General features: G+C 40.8%; 1 protein-coding gene across 2 annotated transcripts in view; it reads right to left on the bottom strand.

Moving 5' to 3' along the window:
• Positions 1-817: 817 nt before the first annotated feature.
• The window catches only part of KCNQ5 (potassium voltage-gated channel subfamily Q member 5), a 628,816-nt gene continuing 604,425 nt past the window's right edge, over positions 818-25,208 (bottom strand). For both annotated transcript variants that reach the window (XM_003404395.4, XM_064287960.1), the window contains 3 exons: positions 9,352-9,483; positions 7,280-7,406; positions 818-6,289 (listed from right to left, as the gene is read on the bottom strand). In XM_003404395.4, the coding sequence (XP_003404443.1) occupies positions 5,327-6,289; positions 7,280-7,406; positions 9,352-9,483 (1,222 nt within the window). In that variant the 3' untranslated portion in view covers positions 818-5,326. The remainder of the gene's footprint in view (positions 6,290-7,279; positions 7,407-9,351; positions 9,484-25,208) is intronic.

The following is a 25,208-nucleotide window of genomic DNA, read 5'->3' as shown; positions in this document are numbered from 1 at the left end:
GTGGGTCTAGAGGTCTTAGTTCCAAAGGGAGGAATGCTATCACCTGGAGACACAACACAAATTCTATTGAAATAGAAGTTAATAATGCCACCTGGCCACTTTGGGCTCCTATTGCCTCCAGATCAACAGGCAAAGAAGGAAGTTACCATATTGGCTGGTGTGATTGACTCTGACTACCAAGGGGAAGTCGAATTGATGTTGCATAATGGAGGTGAAAAAGAGTGTAAGATGTAAATGGGGCTAGTGTGTTTTTGGTTATATGCATGTTAATTGCATCATGTTAGGCCCAAGTATGACTTCCTAATTGTCTTTATTTAAAGAGTGTATGGCTTAAGGAGATGTGTACAGGTGCCAAGCTGACAAGGGGTGGACTTTGGTGATTAAGTTTGCATGTCAGCTTGGCTGAGCCATGATTCTCAGTGGTTGGCAGTTACGTAATGATGTAATTTGGCAAATATGTAACAAGGTAGTCATCCTCCATGATGTGATCTGATGTGATAAGCCAATCAATTGTAAGGGGGGTTTCCTCAGTGGTGTGACCTGCATCCAATATATACATGGATGTTGTAGCAAAGCTTGTGGGCTCTTACTCTGGATCCTGCAACTGGCTTGTCATCATCTGACCTCTGGTTCTTGGGGCTTGAGCCAGCAGTCTGCCATCTTACCTGTTAACCTTGGGTTTGTTCACCTCCACAGCCATGATTCGGCAGCCTGCCATCTGACCTGCCAATCTTGAGTTTGTTAGCCTCTGCAGTTGTGTGAGGCAGGAGACACTTCCAGCCGGACACCTGACACACATACTTGGGACTTGCCTTCTCCACAACCAAGTGAGCCATTTCCTTGAGATAATCTCTCCAAAACTTCACTGGTTTTGCTTAGAACCCAGTCTAAGACATGAAAGTTGCCAGTTCAAGGTCTGGGGATCTATTGTTATCAGTGGTTACCAATCACCAGTGAGTCAATTCCATCTCATAGTGACCTCATGTGTGCCATAGTAGAACTGTGCTCCATAGGGTGACCTCATGTGTGCCATAGCAGAACTGTGCTCCATAGGGTTTTCAAGAACTGATTTTTCAGAAGTAGATCACCAGGCCTTTCTTCTGAGACATCTGTGGATGGACTCAAATCTCCAACCTTTCAATTAACAGCATTTTGCACCACCCATGACTCCTATCAATTAAGAGGTGGTGATGGTGGAATAATTGTTGTAAACATATTCATTATTTGCTTTTATTTGTGAGGTACTGCTAAAGTAGTTCTAAGAGTGTTTAGAAGCACTTTACGTTTTTAAGTTGGTCAAGCAAGCATATTCCACACACAATTTTCATAGAATAGGCACGTATCTGTTTGATCTCATGAGAACTATGCTGGAAGTCTCCCCTCCCCCCCAAGATAACACTCCCTCCTTCTTCCCTCTGTCCAAAATGACTGTTAGAACTTTGGTGTTTTGTATCAGAAGTTCTAACATTTTGAGCCTCCTTTAAGGTATTTCCACTGGAGTTAATCATGGACACTTAGTACACATTTGCTAGTGGGACAGAAGCAACGGGATATCTAGGGAAGGAGAAAAGATCCCCTTGGAGCAGAAGCCCTCCTGCGTTATGGTAGAGCTGGGTAGGTGCTAAAAGTAGTAGTTCTGAGTAGCCAGGGGTTACAGCATTTGGTCACCTGCCTCTTCCCCATTTCTTATCACTTGTTTCACAAACTCTTTTTGTATAGCTAACACAATGCTCATATGAGCTACTATGTGACTTTTGATCAATATCGAGTCAAATTAATTTTTCTTATGATACCTTTAAAAAACATTTGCAAACCTTCCTCCTACCCAAATTATTAAGGATTGCCTCAGCAACACTGCAAAAAGATAACTTTTATATTTCAGTCCAAAATCTGTATATAGTTTGGTTGACTTCCACCAGTCAGTTCAGAAGCAAAGCAACCAGTTAGTTCCAGATAAAAGTAGTCACACTAGCTGTTTATAGACATCTTTTTAATGTTTTACTTTAAAACAAATAATCTCAGTAAAAGAGCAAAGGAAATTACTTTTTAACCATAGCTTGAAATGGATATAATATTCCCAATTTATTTGTTTTCAGGAAACAGATAATTGCATTGTCATACATGACTTTAGAACTGCTCACTTAAACGCACATAATTATATTAAATTAAGTTTCTCTTACAAAGACACAACCATGTCATTTAAGGCAAAAAAAAAAAAAATTCAGCTTCTAGGGAGATAAGTTAATATTTATGATATTTCCTCAATTTGATTGAACGAAGTGTTCCACTAATTTAGTTGGCTAGATTTCATCATTCCTTGTAGTTTTGCTTTGCAAATGGGCATGAGAATTAGTCACTTTGTGCCTGATTTCCTCCTCTCTATTTTTTTTTTTTTATTAGGGTTGTTTTACCTGCAAATTAAGAGCTTTCAGAATTGCTGAGTCAATGGGAGGTGAGAAAGGCACCTTAGAGCAGGAGATGAAGACTTAAAAACTCAAAAAAGCGGCTTACTTTTAACAAAACTTGCGATCTACAGATACTGATTTAGTTGAACAAAATGCAAACATTTAGATCAGACACACCAAAATTTTTTAGTTCACGTCATACAAGGGATGTTTGCAATTAAGTCTTAGCTTGATCAACCCAACCTATTGAAGGCGGCAGACAAACTTGAACTGCAAGCACATGGCTACCCAGTTTGCCACTAAATTGTGCTTCAAGACACCATCTGGGATTGACCAATGGGACTTTGCCAAGTGTAAATGGGAGACCCCTCTAATATTCATAGAGAGTAACACAACAGACAAACCCTACAGTTTTCACACAATACAACTATCTTTTGACATCCATGAGTTTTTGTGCTAGAGAAAGATAGACACAAAATGGCTTCAATGTATAAAAATTTTTTCACAACATGGTTTATCACATTTTGCTATGATTAAGACTGCAGTGATGAGTTTAGGTTTTGTTTTTTGAATGTTCAGTCCTCAGCAGTGCTGGATGAACTGCCTGTGTTTGAGGTCTGAAGAGGCCTAAGGAGGGGTCCCCAGTACATTCACAATTCCTGCTGCCAGTGGGGTTCGACCCAGGACAGTGTGTCCAAGAATCAGTGCTACCTGAAAGTTGCTGCCTCTTTTTTCTTCCTCCGCTAATATTTGGAAAGAGCCTACTGAGTGCATGGCAGGTATCTGGCTTAGGACAGTGGAGGGGTGTGTTTGTGTGCCTGTGTGTGCCAGTACAGTCTCCCTGGGAAGGTGTATCACAGCTTCTGGATGAGTGGAGACATAGGTAGATAAAAATAATTTACTAAATTTCTATATTTGGAAAAAGAAAATAATTGCTTTAAAAGCTTGACAAAATCTTTTTAACTGTACTGTAAAATTTAGACTCTGTCTTCTGTATCTCTCCAGCAGCCAAGAAGATTCTGAATGATACACTCCAGGGGAGTGTGTTGGGATGCAGGGAGGTGAGGAAAGGAAGCTTTTAAAATGTCAGTGCTTATCAAAAGGGACAAAGATTTTAAAACGTTGAGAAGCACAATTTAGGTGGAGAGGAGACGTGATTGACTTGGGAATGGAGGCTGGTTGAAGCCTAGTGAAGTTCAGAAGCAAAACGATGGCAGGTAACCAATAAGCAGTTTAAGTAGGAGGAGATTCAATGGTGAAGACTGTTGGGGTTGAGACTTGGGAAGGATCTTCTGTTGTACAACCTCCTTCCTCTTTTGAACAATGAGTTAATATCCCTGCTTATTCTCCCTGGCTGCTGAAGTTTTTCTGAAGGCAGCACTAATGTCTGCTAATGTCCTGCTTTCTTGTGGCTGGTTTTAGCTGAGTTTAAATGACACCTCTCTTCTCTTTGTCTTTAGAAGGCCATTACTCTGGCTGAAGTTCTGGTGATCTGAGATAGCTAGATTGGTTTCTAACAAGCAGTTCAGCGTTGCTTGCTCTCTGGCAAATGTTTTCCATTGGTTTTCCCTTGGTCTTTTTGCTGCCCTGCTTGTATTATTAAGTGTTTTGATTTGCAGACCCTGCCGGCGTTACCTGGCAGGGCGATTTCAGATCTGGGGCAACATTCTTGGGGAGGATAGAAAATGTTCACTACAGTATAAAAAGTAAAGGCAGTTCAGCTTTAGACTTTCATATGCAAAATGTACTACATAATAGCAAAAGACATTCAAGGGCGTATTAAAAAATAAATACCTTTCAAAAGTCTGTGTTTATATATAAGAATAAGGGATGTTTAAGTAGTTAAATTTCCTAGCGATCCTTATTTAAAAAAAAATCTAGTTCTATTTTGGTTTCTCTCCTTCTCATTCCCCTCTGATGGGGGAAGCCATGTTCTTTATCCTCATCTACTTCCCAGTGTTGTTTCTGCATTCTTCTCAAACCTTTTCCATTCTAGTCCCACTCAAATGTCCCCCTCCGCCCTGCCCAGGGTCCTGCCCATATGCCAGCTTAATGAGAATAGCTTCTCACACTCCCCCTGGGGTTGGCGCCAGTGCAGAGAGATCAACCCAGTCACATTGGCTATTCTATCCATCAGTGGTTTATCTGCATGTGCAGAAGTTGACCACTTATATAGTTGATCCAGCCAGCAGGGAATATGTTTCCATAAAGTCAAATATGTCAAATAGTTTATCTGCTCCACTGGCCCTGAATTTCATTATTTGCACACTTTCTAACTGAAGAACATTCTCATCTTAAAGAACAATATGAAAATGATGTGCGAAACTGCTCGCCACAGCACTAAATCACCAAAAGCACACAAATTGACATTCAAATTACATTAATAATAAAATGACTGAAGAGGAATGAGTTGGTAAATACATCTCGGAATAAGCAGCCATTTCTATTATTCCCCAAATCTGCTTTACTTGGTTCTTTGCTAGCAGCTGCTGGTAACCATTGCGTTTAAATATACATTATGGCCTAATTTAGAAAATGTATTTTGTATTTAACCACAAAGCAGAAATGCCTGAAATTTGAAGGTGCTTCCACCCATAATTTCAAGACACAGTGTCGAATCTTCTAACTGACCTAAGCTTGGCTTTTTCATATACCCCCCAGCATTAACAGTGTTTGGTTTCTCAGAATTTGTAACTCAAGGTACGTTACTAAATGAGTGGATTAATGTCGATGTACCTTGGAATTTCAGCCATCCCTAAACATGCATTTTCATGCAATTAAAAGATAACGGGCTTACAAACTACCTTTCATGTTCTTCCTGATAACTGCAATTTCAGCTTTTTAGAAGGGCTTTCAGAATAGTTCATGCAATGATATGTATGGCTAAAGGAATTGCTATGTCTAGAAAGAAAACGAAGAAATTATTTCAGTTTGACATGAGGCAAGCTGAGGGCATCTGTACTTTCTCCTGCCTTACAAATGCTTTGAGATGATCGTGATCTTCCAGTCCTTAAAGAGTCTGACGCAAAAGTAGCTTCCCTGGCGGGCTGCAGCGTGGTATCAAAAGTGTCTGTCTCGGTCTCTTCGGGACCCACCTCTTCATCAGTTATAAACAATTTGGATTCCCTCCATTTGGGGTAGAAATCTTGACTGCCTCTGGAGCCACTTGACTCACTCCCTGAAAGCTGTATATTCAGTTCTTCTGTTGACCTGATCAGGTTTTGTACAGACAAGGATTTGCCCAAATCCTTCGGCACCATGGGACGGACAGATAACAGAGTTTCTCCTCCCATGTCAAAACTTTTCCTCAGAGAACGGTCCTTGGTCAGACTTGACTGTGCAACCTGAACATTTTCCTTGGAGGCAACAAGGCAGGTGGTGACGTCAGAAATGCTTTCCTGTAAGCCTGTAGGGTTTGAGTGCAGGGGTTCTGGCCTGGGCAGATGCTTGATGGCTGGGAGAGGAGGAGGGATCTGTAAAGTTGTTGGGGCTGCTGGCTTGGGTGCCGCGTTTATTTGGTTTGCAATATTGTTGGTGGCCGCCATTGCGGAGCCATCACTTTGACTCATTGGCACCTGTGTTGCTTGACTGTGCATAGTAGGGCTAAGCGCATAGAAAGTCTGAGTGCTGAACTCATTTGGCGTCAGAATGAACTGCAGGCCCCGTGAGATGTTGGCACTAGCTGATCTAGATAAGCAGCCACTGTTTTGTGCGGAAGTGGATAGGTCTTTGCTGTCCACAGGGCTTTGATAGTCAGATGTCTGTTCACATTCAAAAGGTGGGATCTGGAATGAAGCCAAAGTGAGGGCTGAGGTGGAGCCTTTCCGGAGGACCTGTTGATATATGTCTAGTAGGCAGTCCAGTTTGGACTCAATGGACTGTACCTAAAAGGGGAGAAATGATTGCACATGAGTATAATCTGTCATTAAGAAGGGACTTCACTTCTAGGATTAAAAAATGAAATCAAGGTGTGTTAACACAGTTAAATAAACATTGAGTGTAAAGTACAATGCAGTCCTGAGCTGTAGTGAATGTACAGTCTATTGGCGGTGGGGCAAAAGGAGAATTTACAGGGAGATGGATGCTTTGGCTCCTACATAATCACCATCAGGAGCCCCTTCTCCTAACTCTTTAAAAGGGACAATTGATGTTGTCAAAATCATAGAAGCACTATATAAATGGAACTTCAAGAACCTCCACCCCAATCAGATTACCTTTCCTAATCCGGTTCTAGGAAGACATTCTGGATCTCTACTGCAATCTAATAGGGAACTTATGATGAAATTAAGATACCAGTCAAGGTGATTCTGAATGTAAAAATAAAGGTATAAAATGTTTCAAAATTAATACATGGAATATTTCTGATTAAATTGGGGGAGTAATATGATTTCTAGAAAAAAAGTCTTTGTATGTGAAGATATAGCCTCCGGGTTAACAAACAATAAATGTGTCATCATAATTGTAACGAGGTTTTGTCTTGTTTTCAAAAAGAGTGACCAAAAGAGATAATGAAATCAACCAAAACACAAATGAAAACCATGTTTCGGTTATTTTACTAATGAAAATCCACAGTTGCTTCCAGTTCTAGTATTAATTGATGAGATGAAATTGTCTGTTCCTTATATGAAAATCCAAAGGTGCTTTAGAGAACACTGTCTACACACAAAGATGAATTTCATTAATTCTTTCTCGATTTTATTCTTTTTAAAATATATATGTATTTAAAAATTTTTTTTAGCTGTCCTTTAGATGAAGGTTTACAGAGCAAACTGTTTTTAAAATATATTAATCACCAAAATACATCCAATTGCCCATAATCTATTTTGATTTAAAGAATTCTGGCTAAAAAGTTAACCAGTGTAGTTGAGTTGTACCTGTTTTTCAACCTTGACTACCCGGCCGAGCATACTGAGGTCATCAGTGGTCTCATGTTCTGCCATTATTTTCTCTCGGCTTTTCTTGTCTGATGTGATTTGCCCTTTTCCAAGAATTTGATCGACACTGTCAGAGAAAAAGGAAATCTGATTAGGAGTGGCTCAGTAGTTATTTGCTGAGTAAATGGATGAATGAACAAATGGCGATCTCTATAACTGATCAACAAGTCTTTTTATTAAGGGTCTAGAACAGGCCTCACACTTGGCTAAGTGTGTGCTGTGCGGATATAAAAATATTTAAGACTCAGTCCCTACATTTTAAGAATTGTTAAATCACAAATGCAGGTAACTATGTGCCTAATAGTGAAGCAAGACTCTTAAAAATCTGAATTGATTAAATATTTTGGCTTTGAGACGACACAGTCATCACATGTGGTTGGAATTAGCATATTGAACCCACTTCTTTTAATTGCTCAATAAGATGCTCATGGGAAGGATGGTGTGTATCTAGCTTCATAAACAAACCTAACCTAACTAGTTGCTGTCTAATTGATTCTGACTCATGGTGACCCCAGTGTGTCAGAGTAGAACTGTGCTCCAGAGGGTTTTCGATGGCTGATTTTTCAGAGGTAGATCGCTAGGATTTTCTTCTGAGGCACCTGTGGGTAGATTTGAACCTCTAACCTTTCAGTTAGCAGCCAACCAAGTCAGCCATTTGCACCACCTATGGATTCCTACCTTCTTTATTGTCCCATATGATGCTAGGTGGGAATCCACCACCTACCATCATAAGGGACAATAAAGAAGGGCTCGGTCTTAGTCAAGAGCAAGGAGAACACGCTTGGAACCAGGAAACAATACAACAGCCAACCACTCATTCTAAGTCTTGACTATCTGACCCAGCATAGCAAAAGTGAGTGGTTATATGCTCTGTAAAACAAAACAAGACAAAACAAAACAAAACAAAACAAAACAAAACAAAACAAAACAAAACAAAACAAAACAAAACAAAACAAAACAAAACAAAACACTCAAACCAGTAGTGGTTGAGCTGATTCTGACTAATGGTGACCGGTTATGCTTCAGAGTAGAACAGTGCTCCACAGGATTTTCATGGTTGTGACCGTTTGGAAGCAAATTGCCAGGTCTTTCTTCTGAGGCACCTCTGGGTGGATTAGAACTGCCAAACTTTCCATTGGTAGCTGGATGCTTAACAATTTGTGCCACCCACAAACTACTTAAGCTGTACGTTGTTGATGCTACTGTGTGTTGTTGAGTAGATTCCAACTCATAGTGACCCTATATAACAAACTATAACTACCCCATAAGATTTCCTAGGCATTGTATTGTATTGTATTCCTTTATAAAAGCAGATCCCCAGGTCTTTTCTCCTGTGGAGTGGCTGATGGGTTCAAACTGTCAACCGTTCAGTTGGCAGCAAAACACTTAACCACTGTACCACCAGAGCTCCTTCTTAAGCTCTGTAGTAGGCTCTAACTATGGTAGGAGGTCAGAGAAGGGCAAGGTCTGGCTCTGTGGGCTGGATAGTTGGGTAAAGTTTAATGAAGGAGAAAGACAAGCTAGTTTCTGAAGGATGGTTAGGATTTAGATAACAACAAAAACAACAACAGGAGCAGTAGCAGCAGCAATAATGCAAACAATATCAGCAACAACCATTAATATTTACTGAACACTCAGTGCCAGACCTATTAGGTACTCCATGTTATCTGTATTAACTCATTTAATCTTCATGACAAGCCTCTGAAACAAGCACGGATATCATCCCTATTTTTACAGATGAGAAAACTGTGACACTGCGTATAGTTGGAGGCTTGTAATGCCTGATTAACACCCTTAAATAAAATCTGTGTTAAAAGCAAAAGTGTGGCTGTCCATTAAAAATGAATTAGAAATAGATTAGAAGAGGAATAGAAACCAAAACCAAACCTGCTGTGGTTGAGTCGATTCCGACTCATATATGGAATTCATAAATTTTCTCTACTAAAGAGACGTGTCTCCTGGAGAGTTTCTATGCCCATTTCACTACAAAGAATAACACTTTCACGGCTTACCGTGTTTGAAGGCTTTTAATTCTACACAACATGTCCAGATGGCCAGCAGAATATTGTTCAATGACATCTTTTACATCATATGGACGTAATGTTTCTTTAAATTTCCGTTTTGCAACATGGAATTTCATAATTCTGTAAAAGCAACATATTAACATATTAATCTTCCTAATTTTACTGAAAGAAATAGCTTACTAAAATACTAGAAACTCTGGAGGAAAAAGCCATGCACCAAATTGTTTTATGCTCCTAGAGAAATGCAACATAAAAACCTGATATTACGGTAGACAATTTAAGAACATTTCATGTGAGACTGACCTTGAGAATAGAAAATCACACTAAAAAGGAAACTATAAATACTAAGTGTTGAACTTTTTAATATCCATTGAAACCCTGGATTAAAATCAAAGTCAAAATCCAATTGTACTTTTTACATGTTATCCTGAGAAATTCTAGATATAATCCCTAGTACAAAAACCAAACCCCTAGCCATGGAGTCAATTCCGATTCATAGTGACCGTATAAGACAGAGTAGAACTGCCCCATAGGGTTTCCAAGGCTGTAATCTTTACAGAAACAGACTGCCACATCTTTCTCCCATGGAGCAGCTTGTGGATTTGAACTGCTGACGTTTCCTTTAGCAGCCAAGTACTTTAACCACTGCACCATCAGGGCACCTATAATCCCTAGTGATAACAAACAACCCAAACTTGTTGCTGTCGAGTCGATTCTGACTCCTCCCTTAAAAAATATGAAGGTTATGAAAACTTTTTTTTTTTAGTGTAACAATATATTTATGATTTGAATCTGGGAGTGTTAACACGGAAGTATTGGGAAAGTGCTCCAAAGAGGGGATAGTGAAAACAGGTTATACAGGCAGGGTCTGGGCAGGGTAGTCTCCTGAACCAAAAAAAAAAACCCCAAAAACCAAACCTTTGGCTGTTGAGTCAATTCTGACTCATAGCGACCGTATAGGACAGAGTAGAACTGCCCCATAGGGTTTCCAAGGAGCACCTGGAGGATTCAAACTGCCAACCTTTTGGATAGCACCTATAGCTCTTAACTACTATGCTTCCAGGGTTTCCAGTCTCCTGAAGGTCGTTGTAAGTTTCCAAAAGAGCCCAAAGCCTAAGGCAAAACAATCTCCAATAAGATGCTTACTAGGCTATTGTTTGACTTGAAGGTGACCCTGGTGGCATAGTGGTTAAAGTGATTAACTGCTAACCAAAAGGCCAGTCGTTCTAAACCACCATCGGCTCTGCGGGAGAAAGATGTGGCCGTCTGTTCCACAGCGATTCACAGCCTCAGGAATCCTATGGGGTCTCTATGAGTCTGATCGACTTGACAGCAGTGGCTTTGGTTTATGGAAACACTTCCTTAAAGGCTCAAGGTTCAAAAAGACACCTAAGGGCAAATGGCCTGAGTGGGTCATCCCAACTCCATGGACCCAGAAATCTGGATTCCAGGAAAATTAAAACTGTTTCTCATTTCCTCCCAATTGATCAGGATTCTGCTATAGAATATTTGATCACAAATGTTCAATAATGGGAGCCTGCACCATCCAATTCTCTCGGCCTCATGGCAAAGGAGATGGTTGTTAATAGAGGACTTCAGACATAAAGTCTAGTTCCTCCTCTGCCTGGCTCTCCTTTCCTCTCCTGCTCTAGATGAACAGAAGCCAATTGTTGCACTTTGGATATCTGCTTGCAAGCTTTTAAGACCCCAGATGCTACACGGTGAACTACACAGAAACACTGAGAATAATATTAGGCCAAGTGACTGAAATGACCAAAAATACCATGATCCTAGGTCTTTGAACTAAGGAAACAAATCCATGAGGTGTTTGTTTATACACAAGCAGAATCAGGAACTGTTTTTCATACTCTTCAACAGCAGCTACATTCTGCAAAACCTCAGATTGCATATTACTAATATAAACACAGCAACATTCATCTGCTGTTGTTAGGTGCCATCGAGTCAGCTCCAACTCATAGTGACCCTATGTACAACAGGAGGAAACACTGTCCAGTCTTGTGCAATCCGTACACTCAATGCCATGTTTGAGCTCATTGCTGCTGCCACCGTGTCAATCCATCTCTTCAAGGGTCTTTCCTCTACTTTACCAAGCATGATGTCTTTCTTCAGGGACTAGCCCTTCCTGATAACATGTCCAAAGTATGAGAGATGAAGTCTCGCCATCTTCACTTTCAAGGAACACTCTGGCTGTACTTCTGTTCCTTCTTCTGGCAGTCCATAGTATATTCAATATTCTTCACCAACACCATAATTCGAAGGCATCTATTCTTCTTCTGTCTTCCTTATTCATTGTCCGGCTTTTGCATGCATATGAGGCAATTGAAAATACCACGGTTTGGGTCAGGCGTACCTTAGTCCTCAAAGTGACATCTTTGCTTTTCAACACTTCATAGAAGTCTTTTGCAGCAGATTTACCCATTGTAATGTGTCGTTTGATTTCTCGACTCCTGCTTTCATTGGTGTTGTGTATCCAAGTAAAATGAAATCCTTGACAACTTCAAACTTTTCTCCATTTATCATGATATTGGCGAACAATATTGAATATACCATGGACTTCCAAAAGAACGAACAAATCCTGTCTCAGAAGAAGTGCGGCCAGAATGCTCCTTAGAGGCAAGGATGGCGAGGCTGTGTCTTACATACTTTGGACATGTTGTCAGGAGGGATCAGTCCCTGGAGAAGGACATCATGCTTGGCAGAGTACAAGGTCAGCCGAAAAGAGGAAGACCCTCAGTGAGGTGGATTGACACAGTGGCTGCAACAATGAGCTCAAGCATAACAACGATTCTAAGGATGGCGCAGGACTGGGCAGTATTTCGTTCTGTTGTGCATAGGGTCGCTATGAGTCGGAACCGACTCAACGGCACCTAACAACGACAACAACAATCATGGTATTGCATACTGGTCCAGTTGTGAGGATTTTTGTTTTCTTTACGTTGAGGTGTAATTCATACTGAAGGCTGTGGCCCTTGATCTTCATTAGTAAGTTTGCTCTCAGCCAGCAAGTTTGCGTCATCTGCATATCGTAGGTTGTTAGTGAGTTTTCCACCAAACCTGATGCTCCTTTCTTCTTTATATAGTCCAGCTTCTTGGATTATTTGCTCAGCATACAGATTGAATAAGTATGGTGAAAGGGATACAACCCTGATGCACACCTTCCTTGATTTTAAACCATGCAGTATGTTATGGATTAAATTATGTCCTCCCAAAAATGCGTGTATCAATTTGGTTGGGCAATGACTTCCAGCATTGTGTTTTTGTCCTCCATTTTGTGATTGTAATTTTATGTTAAAAGGATTACGGTGGGATTGTAACACCACCCTTACCCAGGTTACAACCCTGATCCAATGTAAAGGGAGTTTCCCTGGGGTGTGGCCTGCACCACCTTTTATCTCTCAAGAGATAAAAAGGAAAGGGAAGCAAGCAGAGAGTTGGGGACCTCTTACCACCAAGAAAGCAGCACCAGGAGCAGAGCGCATCCTTTGGACACAGGGTCCCTGTGCCTGAGAAGCTACTGAAGCTGATGCCCTGAATTTGGTCTTGTAACCTACTAGACGGTGAGAAAATAAATTTGACTTTGTTAAAGCCATCCCCTTGTGGTATATCTGTTATGGCAGCACTAGGTGATTTAAACACAGTATCCCTTTGTTCTGTTCGAAAAACTGCCTCATGGTCTATGTACAGATTCCACATGAGCACGATTAAGTGTTCTGGAATTCCCATTCTTCACAATGTTATCCATAATTTGTTACGATCCACACAGTCAAGTGCCTTTGCATAGTCAATAAAACACAGGTAAACATCTTTCTGATATTCTCTACTTTTTCAGCCAAGATTCATCTGACATCAGGAATTACATCCCTTGTTCCATGCCCTCTTCTGAATCTGGCCTGAATTTCGGGAAGTTCCCTGTTGAAGTACTGCTGCAATCATTTTTGAATTATCTTTAGCAAAATTTTACTTGCGTGTGATACTAGTGATATTGTTCAATAATTTCTGCATTCTGTTGGATCACCTCTTTCTGGAATAAACACAAATATGGATCTCTTCCTGTCACTTGGCCAATTAGCTGTTTCCCAAATTTCTTGGCATAGATGAATGAGCACCTCCAGTGCCGCATCCCTTTGTTGAAACATCTCAGTGGTTATTTGGTCAGTTCCTGGAGTCTTGTTTTTCGCCAGTGCCTTCAGTGCAGCTTGAACTTCTTTCTTCAATACCATTAGTTCTTGATCACACACTACCTCCTGAAATGGTTGAACATCGAACAACTCTTTTTGGAACAGTGACTCTGTGTATTCCTTCCATCTTCTTTTGATGCTTCCTGGGTCGTTTGATATTTTGCCCATAGACTTCTTCAATGTTGGAACTTGAGGCATGAATTTTTTTCTTCAGTTCTTTCAGCTGGGGAAATGCCAAGCATGTTCTTCCCTTTTGGTTTTCTAACTCCGAGTCTTTGCACATTTCATTATAATACTTTACTTTGTCTTCTTGAGCCCCCCTTCGAAATCTTCTGTTAAGCTCTTTTGCTTCATCATTTCTTCCATTCATTTTAGCTGCTCTACATTCAAGAGAAAGTTTCTCCTGACACCCATTTTGGTCTTTTCTTTTTCTTTCTTTCCTTTCTTTTTAATAACCTCTTGCTTTCTTCATGTATGATGTCCTCGATGTCATCCCACAGCTCGTCATGTCTTTTGTCATTAGTGTGCAATGCATCAAATCTATTCTTGAAATGGTCTCCAAATTCAGGTGGGATATACTCAAGGTTGTATTTTGGTTCTTGTGGACTTCTTTTAATTTTCTTCAGCTTCAACTTAAACTTGCATATGAGCAATTGATGGTCTGTTCTGCAATTGGCCCCTGACCTTGTTCTGACTGATGATATTGAGCTTTTCCATCATCTCTTTCAACAGATGTAGTTAGTTTGATTCCTGTGTTTCCCATTCAGTGAGGTCCATCTGTATAGTTGCCATTTATGTTGTTGAGAAAAGGTATTTGCAATGAATTTGTTGTTCTTACAAAATTCGATCATTCTGTCTCCAGAGTCATTTCCATCACCAACATTCATCTTTCAAGGCACAAACTCCTCCTTGGGAGACTGTGATGAAATGAGCTTCATTTTGTGGCCTTTTGCTTTGGTCCTTTGGAAAAATAGCTTGAGAGATTTTTCCCCCAAGCCCTGAGGAGTTACTTTTGCCCTAGTTTTCTACCCCAGAGGATTTGTTACCTTTGTCCAGGTTGATTGATATTTCCTGGGTAAGCTGTAAACAACTTAGTTTGATACATTTTTTATGGTCCTGGTACGCAGCCTGACCTGTGATTGGTATGTACCTTGCAAGGATTGGTCAATAGACTATGCAAATGAGGTGAGTTGTAGCCTACCATGCAAAATAAGTGTCTGGCCTACCAAGAGGGAATTGGTCAATTCACGGCCCTGGTAGGAGGGCCATGCCTTAAAATTGAAAAGGAGTTTGTATACTTAAGCAGCCATCCCCAGACAGGTTTTTTAGAGAGAGAGAGAAGCAGGAAGAGAAGCAGAAGGAAGAAAGAAGAAAGAAGAGAGAAGAAACAAACAGAGGAGGCAAGGAATCTCCTAAAAGAACTATAACACGGGTCAAGGACTCTAACACTGAAGACAACAACAGGCCTGGAAGGGGCCCAAGGGCAGAGTAGGTGGTGACAGATGGCAGGACCAAGAGGAGATTGTCCTGAGAGAGAGATACCTGCAGTGCTGAGAGGAGCTGAGAGGGCTGTCCTGCACTGAAGACGGGAGACTTTGCCTACATGCTTCCTGATCCTGAGTTGCAGCTTGTTGATACTGATCCCGAGTTGCACCCTGTTTCTTAATAAACCATTTAATTTAACTGTAAGTACAGTCTGCGATTTCTGTGTAGCCACTGCAGTGGATTATTGAGCCCAGCAAAGAAGTAGAGAGTGCTGTGGGAGGGATGGTTGGTGTCAGAATTGATAAAAAGATTGGAGAGTGGAGGTATGTCTGACCTCCACCTCACAGGAATCAGCTTTGTGCTGATGGTAATTCTCATCATTCCCCTGGTGAAGTTAGACAGGTTAGGACACTGCTACTCCTATTACTCCTACTGCCATTTCACAGACACTAACAGGAAATCTAATGCTGATCTATTTTATAAAGTCCTAGCTCGAACTTCAGGTACTTCTCTAGTTATGTCTCTACAACTTTGCTAAGTTTATCAACAGAAACTTCTAATTCAAGAGATACGATTCTAAACCCATTTAGTCTCATTTCCTTTAATGCAAGAGTCGGCTATGTCCATAACTAATAGCACTATGCTGGCTACACAATATCCTATGGTAAGGGTTTTCCTCATCTCTTAATTCTACTTTTAATCCCTTCTAAAACTTCTTTTTTGGTCTCAATTTTACGTTCCTCTTATATTTCTTATTTGTCCTGTTCATTAATTGACTATATATAAACACATAGGAATAGCATAACAAGAACCAGTTCAAATCTGCATGTAAAAAAACGAAGCCATTAGTTTAGGAGAAAGGAGAAACGGTTTTTTTTTTTTAATCCAGAAAATAGAACATTAAAACATCAGCAATATCCCCACATAAAACCCATAATTTTTTTAGTCCACGCAGTCCTATGTAGTTAATTTCTGTTTCATGCAATTCTGGATCAGCTGCAGTGTCTACACAAGAGTTCTGTTGATTCAGTCCAGTAGTAACCATGTTCAAAGTATCTATCACAGTCCTTTTTCGTAAGACTGATGTAGTCCATCTTTTTTTTTTTTCACTTTTTTAAAACTGTACTTTAGATGAAGGTTTATAGAACAAACTAGTTTCTTATTAAACAGTTAGTACATATATTGTTTTATGACATTGGTTAACAACCCTATGACATGTCAGTACTCTTCCTTCTTGAGCTTGGGTCCCCTACTACCAGTTTTCCTGTCCCCTCCTGCCTTCTAGTCCTTGCCCCTGGGCTGGTGTGCCCCTTTAGACTGGTTTTGTCCTATGGGTCTGCCTAACCTTAGGCTAAAAGGTGAACCTCCAGAGTGACTTCATTACCGAGCTAAAAGGGTGTCTGGGGGCCATAATCCTGGGGTTTCTCCAGTCTCTGTCGGGCCAGTAAGACTAGTCATTCTTTTTCAGTTAGAACTTTGTTCTACATTTTTCTCCAGCTCTGTCTGGGACCCTCTATTGTGATCTCTGTCAGAGCAGTCAATGGCGGTAGCTGGGCACCACCTTGTTGTATGGCCATATAGTCTATCTTTTGATGAAATATTTTGGTCAAGCATTTTCAGTGAGTCAGCGAAGTAAAAACCTATCTCCAGATGACAAAACTTAAGAGTGGTCATAGTTAACTTATAATAATAATAATTCTTAAAAGTGAAAGACCTGATGGGAATGAGTTACAAAAGCAGTGCAAAGAAAACCAATTAAAAAATTCAGAAAAAAATCTCTAAACTATTAAAATGTTTTTTAACATAACTGCATGCATTTTAGAGATGCAGATGTTTGTAAAACTCTCTTATTTTCTCTAGAGAAATGTACATTTGCATAGGAATTTAAAAAACAAGATTTTTTTCATATGTTATTTCTGCAGAATACTGCTTGATTAGTTAACCAAGTTCCTTTTGTTTTAAACTAATGCACGCATCAACTAAGGTTGGGTGCCTAAGCTTTTCAGAACCAGAGATCTCTTTTATTACAATGCCTCCCCCAACATGGACCCCATGTTTTAAAACAGTGTTGCACCAATAAATTCCATGATGTCGTTAATAGTCAATCTGCCTAAGATAACCAGTTACTGCAATAATTTGATATGATTCCTGATGAAAGCGAAGAAGCACACGTAACATTTTAATTAGTCTGTGTAGCCTTATTATAGGTAAACCTTAAAACCTGTTGTCGTTTGTCAACTATGAAATGTTCGTAGACTCCCATTACCACACTTATGGATTCTAGTCTGGGAATCAGTCAACTAGGCTCAAGTATCCAGATTTATCGTCTCTTGGTGGAAAGTGGAAAAATTAAGAACAAATGTAGAGTTTAAGAGGCAAATACCTCACCATGGGTGACCCTGCTGGTGTTAGAATACTAGTGGCATGGCTTCCAGCATCACAGCAACACCTCATGGTGGCAGCTCAGTGTAGGAGCCCTATTATTTCGCCTTCAACCTACCAAGACTACAGGGGCAACAGCAACACAGCAGACTGTCTTCCTTTTCCTTCACAAGAAACTCAGTCCTACCACTGCCTGGAGAGTGAGGAGCAGAAAGGGAGCCACTGGTACGGGACTACCGCAAGTCATGATGAAGACAAGCTTTGGAGTTACTGTCCAGAAACAAGTAATGTATTAAAAATAGAGGGGCAGAATGTCCATCAATGTCCATCAACAGATAAATGGATAAACAAAATGTAGTACATACACACAATGGAATGCTACTCTGCCATAAAGAGAAATGACGTCTTGATGCACACCACAACATGGATGAACCTGGAAAATATCATGCTGAATGAAATAAGTCAGTCACAAAAGGACAAATACTGTATGATCTCAACTATATGAAATAAGCAAATATAGAGAAAATAAAGATTATTAGTGGCTACCAGGGGTGGGAGGGAAGGATAAAGAGGTTTTTTTTCTTTCTTTTTCTTAAGGGGGTCATTGAGTTTATGTTAATGGTGCTGGAATGATTTGGAAAAGGACAGTGGTAATGGTTGCACAGCTTGAGGAACGTAATCAATGTTGCTGAATTGTACAAGTAGAAATTGTTGAGATGGAAAAAAAAAAAAAGAAGCAAATACCCATTACTAATCTTAAGTGATAGTTGATTACAAGGAATCCAAACTGTTTTATTGGTTAAAAACCCGCGAACCCCACCATATAATTGTATTATTAACTTCAAATTAGTCGTACCCTAATGATTCCTGAAGGAACCTGGGTAGGAAAAGTTGTTTGCCATAGGCTGCTAGCCTAAAGGTTGGAGGTTCAAACCCACCCAGTGGTTCTGTGGAAGAAAGGCCTGGTGAACTGCTTCCATAAAGCTAAGAGAATCCTATGGAGTAGTTCTACTGTGTAACACCTGAAGTTGCTATGATTCAGAATTGACTCCACTGCAACAGGTTTGATTTTGGTAATTGTTCCTGAATCACTTTTATCCATCATACTCTTACTCCTGTTCTCTAAGATTTTTTTTTTTCACCAATCTCCTCTTTATTCAGGTTAGTTTTTTCCTTTCTTCTTCTTTATTTGGAAAGACATTTGAGCAAATTTATTCTGCAGAAAGTAAAGGAAATCTGCGTTTCAATTTCTTAGTGTTTTACTTTGGTTCCGAATTTGTTTACCAGCACTTAGGTTTGATTGCATCTCAGTCTCCTATGTTGAAAAGCTGAGAATAATAGTGAAATGCATATTCTGTCAAATGTCTGGTCCTAGTGATTATTTTTAAACCTCTGTCTTCCTACATCAAACTGTCAGTTATGTGAAGGCGGGGTGGGCCTCTCATGTAACAGTCTGTGCTTAATAAACATTAGCTATTTTTTTTTATTGTTACCACCACTGCTCTTACTCCTACTGCTACTACTGCTGTTCTTCTTCAATACTGTGTGCCCAGAACTCAGCACAGTTCCTGACAGGCAGGTGCTGAAGAAGTATTTGTTGAATAAGGCAAGGAAAGAAAGAGAGAAAAGAATAGTAAAGGTCTTCTAATCTGGATAATACTAAGAATTAAACTAGGTCAAGAGCTAACATAGCAGTCCAAAACCCTCCCTTGCTTTTCTTTGAAATAGCTAATGGTGCTTGCATGGGCAGGAAAAAGGGGATAACATGTTTATGTATCCCTAGCAGGTTCTCAAGGATCCCTGGTGCTGCATTGGCTAAGTGTTTGGCTGCTAACCGAGAGGTCCTCAGTTAGAAACCAACAGCTGGAGATCTGCTTCTGTGTACAGCCTAGGAAACCCTATGGGAAAGTTCAACTCTGTCCTATAGGGTCTCTAGGAGTCAGAATCAACTGGGCAGCACACAACAACCGGTAGTTTTGTTGTTGTTGCTTGTGTGTTCATTAACATCAGTGTACCACTTACTGAGCTACATTTTTTATGTGAAGTCCTTTAAATACCTGATCTCTAATCCCTTCAATAGCACTCAATGAGTCATTCTTAGCTCCCTTTTGTATTTAGGGAAACTGAGGATCAGAGAAGTGGAGTGATTTTCCCCTAAACAAGTAGCCAGTACGAGGCGAAGCCCAGATCTGTCTGGTTCTCACCCCTGGACCATCTCCAGGTTCCTGGGGTGTCAACTCTGGCCAATTGAAAGCTGACTAGCATCTTTGGGAGTTCTTTCTTGCCCACGGTGGCAGAAGCTACTTTATATGCAGAAGGGCAAGCTTTGGCATGAGTTAATGTGTTCCCTGACTGTAGCTTAGGCACTTGGGGTCTCTGTCATGTCTGCTGAGAGGTGGACCCACACACTTCCGAGGAGAATTATCTTTTCTTGCCCAAATGGGGACCGGCCCTTGTTCCTCGGTGGGAAGTTTTGTGAGTTCATTACATGGTAATTTGTTTAAAAATTGCACATTGCTTTTCTCTTTCCCTTTTATACATGTTTTAACAGGAGATATATTTTTAAGGCATTCAATAGACAATATTGCACACTAGTCTTCACCCAGTCATAATATTTTATGTCGACCTTAAGTAATTTCACTTTTATCTACATAATTCACTACCTGTGAGCCAGTCAAAATAAAATCCAGTTTTATAATCTTGATCAATACTGAGTAGGAAACAATGATCTAGTCTTTTATGTAGTTTCAGTATGGCTACATGATGATAGGTATGCCACATTGATTTTAAAATTCCTAATAGGCTTACTGGGGCCCTGGTGGTGCAGTGGTTAAACATTTGGCTGCTAACCAAACCGTCAGCAGTTCAAATCCATCAGCTGCTCCATGTAAACCCTATGGGGCAGTTCTAATCTGTCCTATAGGGTCACTATGAGTCACAATCGACTCCACGGCAACAGGTTTGGTTTTTTTTTTGGTTAATAGGCTTACTATTTATTTTTACAGGTCAAACCAATCCTCTGGTAGTAGTGTCTCACCCTCAGTGTTTCACTCATAGATTTTCCCACCTTCATGTACCAGAACCGTCAACCAGAAACAACCATAACCAGTTTAGGCCTGCCCCAGGTGCTTCCACCTATAAACTTAACTGGTATTTTCCAAGCCCACACTGTGTTGAGACTTCATCATAGAAAAGCAAAGAACCCTTGAACCTATTACAAAGGAAAGGAAGGGCACATGATCCAATCATACTTTTGCGCCTCTATCCCTTTGGATGCTGCGCACTCCAGCCCTCTGGATGGTCTTATCACCAAAGTGCTCATCCTCCAAGGTGCTAACTCTTCCAGATTCAGTTGATGCATTGACTTTCTAGGAAATCTTCTGTGACCACCCCAGTGGGGAAGATGACCTTACTCTATGTTCACAAATGCTGGCACATAGCAAAATCTGTGGGTGTGGAGTGTATCTCACCCACTGGAATTTGTTGATGTCAGGGATCTTGCTTTTGACCATAGCATCTCACACCCAAAACCAAACCCATTGCCATGGAGTTGATTCTGACTCATGGCAATCCCGTGTGTTACACAGTACAACTACTCAATAGGGTTTTCTTGGCTGTAATCTTTTTTTAACTTTTATTGTGCTTTAGGTGAAAGTTTACAGCTCAAGTTATGCATATATTGTTTTGTGACATTGGTTACAATCCCAACAATGCGACAGCACTCTCCCTCTTTCCACCCCAGGTTCCCTGTGTCCATTTGTCCAGTTCCTGTCCCTTCTTGCCTTCTCATCTTGCTTTTGGGCAGGAGTTGCCCATTTGGTCTCATACATTTGATTGAACTAAGAAGCACGTTCCTCAAGTATGTTATTGACCCTAGAGGACAGAGTAGAACTGCCCCATAGAGTTTCCAAGGAGCACCTGGTGGATTCGAACTGCTGACCTTTTGGTTAGCAGCTGGAGCACTTAACCACTATGCCACCAGGGTTTCCATTTGTTTTATAGACCTGTCTAATCTTTGTCTGAAAAGTGGGCTTTGGGAGTGGTTTTAGGTCTGAGTTAGAGTGTTCGTGGGCCATAGTCTCGGGAGTCTCTCCAGTCTCTGTCAGACCAGTAAGTCTGCTCTTTTTTTGTGAATTTGTTCTACACTTTTTTCCTTCTCTGTCCGGGATCTGTTGTGATCCCTAGTCAGAGCGGTCGGTGGTGGTAGCTGTGCACCATCTAGTTCTTCTGGGCTCAGGCTGATGGAGGCTCTGGTTCATACGGTCCTTCAGTTCTTTGGGCTAATATTTTCCCTGTGTCCTTGGTTTTCTTCATTTCCTTTGCTCCAGACAGGATGGGACCAATAGATGGATCTTAGGTGGCCGCTCACAAACTTTTAAGACCCCAGACACTTTTCACCAAAGTAGGATGTAGAACATTTTATTTATGAACTATGTTATGCCAATCAACATAGATGTCCCCCGAAACTATGGTTCCCAGTCCCCAGCCCCAGCACCTCAGCCCCTCAAGGTATTTGGATGTGTCTAGGAAACTTTTATGGCTTTGCTTTTGTCTAGCTGGCTGTAATCTTTATGGAAGCAGATTACCAGGCCTTTCTTCTGTGGCACTCCTGGATGGGTTTGAACTGCCAACCTTTAGGTAAGTAGATGAGCACAAACTGTTTGAATATTGACTATACCACGGACTGCTAGAAGAATGAACAAATCTGTCTTGGAAGAAGTACAGCCAGAATGTTCCTCAGAAGCAAGATGGCGAGACTTTGTCTCACATACTTTGGGCATGCTATCAGGAGGGACCAGTCCCCAGAGAAGGACACCATGCATGGTAAACTAGCCCAGTAAAAACCCAGTAGAGGGTCAGTGAAAAAAAGAGGAAGACCTCAACGAGATGGGCTCAAGCATAACAACGATTGTGAGGATAGTGCAGGACTGGGTAGTGTTTCATTCTGCTGTACATAGGGTTGCTATGAGTCAGAATTGACTGGGCGGCAACTAACAACAACAGCAACATCCTAAGCAAAAGGCTCCAAAATTGCTTTTGAGAACAGAGGAGAGAGTAGATCATTTCCTGGTTACTTTGGGGGAGAAACTGAGCCCAGAGTTGAGTAATTATAGACCTCAGGAGAATATGAGGGTGCAGAAAATTTAGGAGAATATCTGAAAGTAGTTGTCAGACTATGATTTCGAAGTCGTGCAAATCTTCAATTTTTTTTTTCTCTCCAAGACCATTGCATTTCCAGTACTTTTAACTTTTAACTACAAGGTGAAGGGGAGAAGGGGAGAGCCCCGAGTTTGGGCGGGGGTCCCGGGTTGACAGGTGCAGAGCGAGCTGGTTTCATGTGTTGGTTCTCACACAGCCTAGCTTGAACGTTACGCGTCTCGACTCTCAAAACGCAGCTGGGCATAGATCCAGAGTGACCTTTCTTTGCTGCTTTTTTCTGTTTACGGAACTTTTCCTGGCAAGGGCCAGATAGTAAATATTTTATGCTTTGAAGTCCTATAGTCTCTGTTGAAACCACTCAACTCTGCTGCTATAGCATGAAAGCAGACAGACAATCTGTAAACAAATGAGTGTAGATCTCTTTCAATAGAATTTACACAACTTCACAAAAACAGGCATTGGTTTGGATTTTGGCCCCGTCTGGAGTCTCTGGGTGGTACAAACAGTTAAGTGCTTGGCTGCTAACTGAAACATTAGAGGCTTGAGTCTACCCAGAAGTGCCTGGTAAGAAAGGCTTGGTGATTTACTTCTGAAAAATCAGCCACTGGAAACTCTGTGGAGCACAGTTCTACTTCGACACATACAAGGTCACCATGAGTCGGAACTGACTCCATGGCAACTAGTTTGGCTTTGGCTTGTAGTTTGCTGTCTCCTGGTCTAGATAAGAAAAAGAATGACGAAGGTCTGAGGCCAGGAATAGATGAAAGACCATGAGTTAGCTCAAGGGAAGGGGCAGAAGGCTTTGGTGGTCTCTTACATGCTTATAAAATAAGTTTAATATGATCTATATATGGCCTGGTGGAAAGGATTGTTTGAGCAAGTCATTCTAGAGTAAAATTAAACTAAAACAAACCAAACCAGTTGCTGTTGAGTTGTTTCTGACTCATGGTGACCCCATGTGTTGTAGAGTGAAACTGCACTCCACAGAGTTTTCAAGACTGTGACCTTTTGGAAGTGTATCACCAGGCTTTTCTTCTGAGGTATCTCTGGGTGAGTTCAAACTGTCAACCTATCATTTAACAGTTTGCTCCACCCAGGACTTTTAGAGTAAAACTGTTGCTGTTGTTGTTAGGTGCAGTCGAGTCGCTTCCGACTCATAGCGGCCCTGTGCACAACAGAACGAAACACTGCCTGGTCCGGTGCCATTCTTACAATTGTTGCTATGCTTGAGCCCATTTGTTGCAGCCACTGTGTCAATCCATCTTGCTGAGGGTCTTCCTCTTTTCCACTGACCCTGTACTTTTCCAAGCATGATGTCCTTCTCCAGGGACTGGTCCCTCCTGACAACATGCCCAAAGTATGTAAGAATCAGTTTCGACATCCTTGCTTCTAAGGAGCATTCTGGTTGTACTTCTTCCAAGACAGATTTGTTCATTCTTTTGGCAGTTCATGGTATATTCAATATTCTTTGCGAACACCACAATTCAAAGGTGTCAGTTCTGCTTTGGTCTTCCTTATTCATTGTCCAGCTTTCACATGGCGATTGAAGATACCATGGCTTGGGTCAGGCGCACCTTAGTCTTCAAGGTGACATCTTTGCTTTTCAACACTTTAAAGAGGTCCTTTGCAGCAGATTTGCCCAATGCAATGAGTCTTTTGATTTCTTGACTGCTGCTTCCGTGGGTGTCCATTGCGGATTCAAGTAAAATGAAATCCTTGACAATTTCAATCCTTTCTCCATTTATCGTGATGTTGATTATTGGTCCAGTTGTGAGGATTCTTGTTTTCTTTATGTTGAGGTGTAATCAGTACTGAAGGCTATGATCTTTGATCTTCATCAGTAAGTGCTTCAAGTCCTTTTCACTTTCAGCAAGGAAGGTTGTGTTATCTGCATAATGCAGGTTGTTAATGAGTCTTCCTCCAATCCTGACGCCCAGTTCTTCATATAGTCCAGCTTCTCAGATTATTTGCTCAGCATACAGATTGAATAGGTATGGTGAAAGGATACAACCCTGACGCACACCTTTCCTGACTTTAAGCCACTCAGTATCCCCTTGTTCTGTCCAAACAACTGCCCCTTGATCTATGTACAGGTTCCTGATGAGCACAATTAAGTGTTCTGGAATTCCCATTCTTCACAATTATCCATAAATGAGCAACTTAAAATATATTTAATGATTAAGATGATGGTAATACTAGGCAGTAGTATATGGTATAAACTCATGAGAAGGGTATTACTATCATCCCCATTTTGCAGATGAGGAAGCTGAGGCACAGAGGGGTTAAGTAATTTGTCTGAAGTTGAACCCTAGTAAATATCAAATTGGGATTTGAACCAGCCTGGCTCCAGTGCTGATCTCTTAATTACAATGTTCTACTATTGTGTTAATATTAAGATATTAATATTTTAACAGGAAACCCTGGTAGCATAGTGGTTAAGAGATACAGCTGCTAACCAGAAGGTCAGCAGTTTGAATCCACCAGGTGCTCCTTGGGAACCGTATGGGGAAGTTCTACTCTGTCCTAGAGGGTCGCTATGAGTTGGAATCGACTCGACAGCAACGGATTTTTTTTTTTTTTTAATATTTTAACACAAAGTAACAACCGGTTTATATATGG

The sequence above is a fragment of the Loxodonta africana genome, chromosome 1 (assembly GCF_030014295.1).
Source record: "Loxodonta africana isolate mLoxAfr1 chromosome 1, mLoxAfr1.hap2, whole genome shotgun sequence".
NCBI classification, from domain to species: Eukaryota; Metazoa; Chordata; class Mammalia; order Proboscidea; family Elephantidae; genus Loxodonta; species Loxodonta africana.
This window is presented reverse-complemented; position numbering and strand designations above follow the sequence as displayed.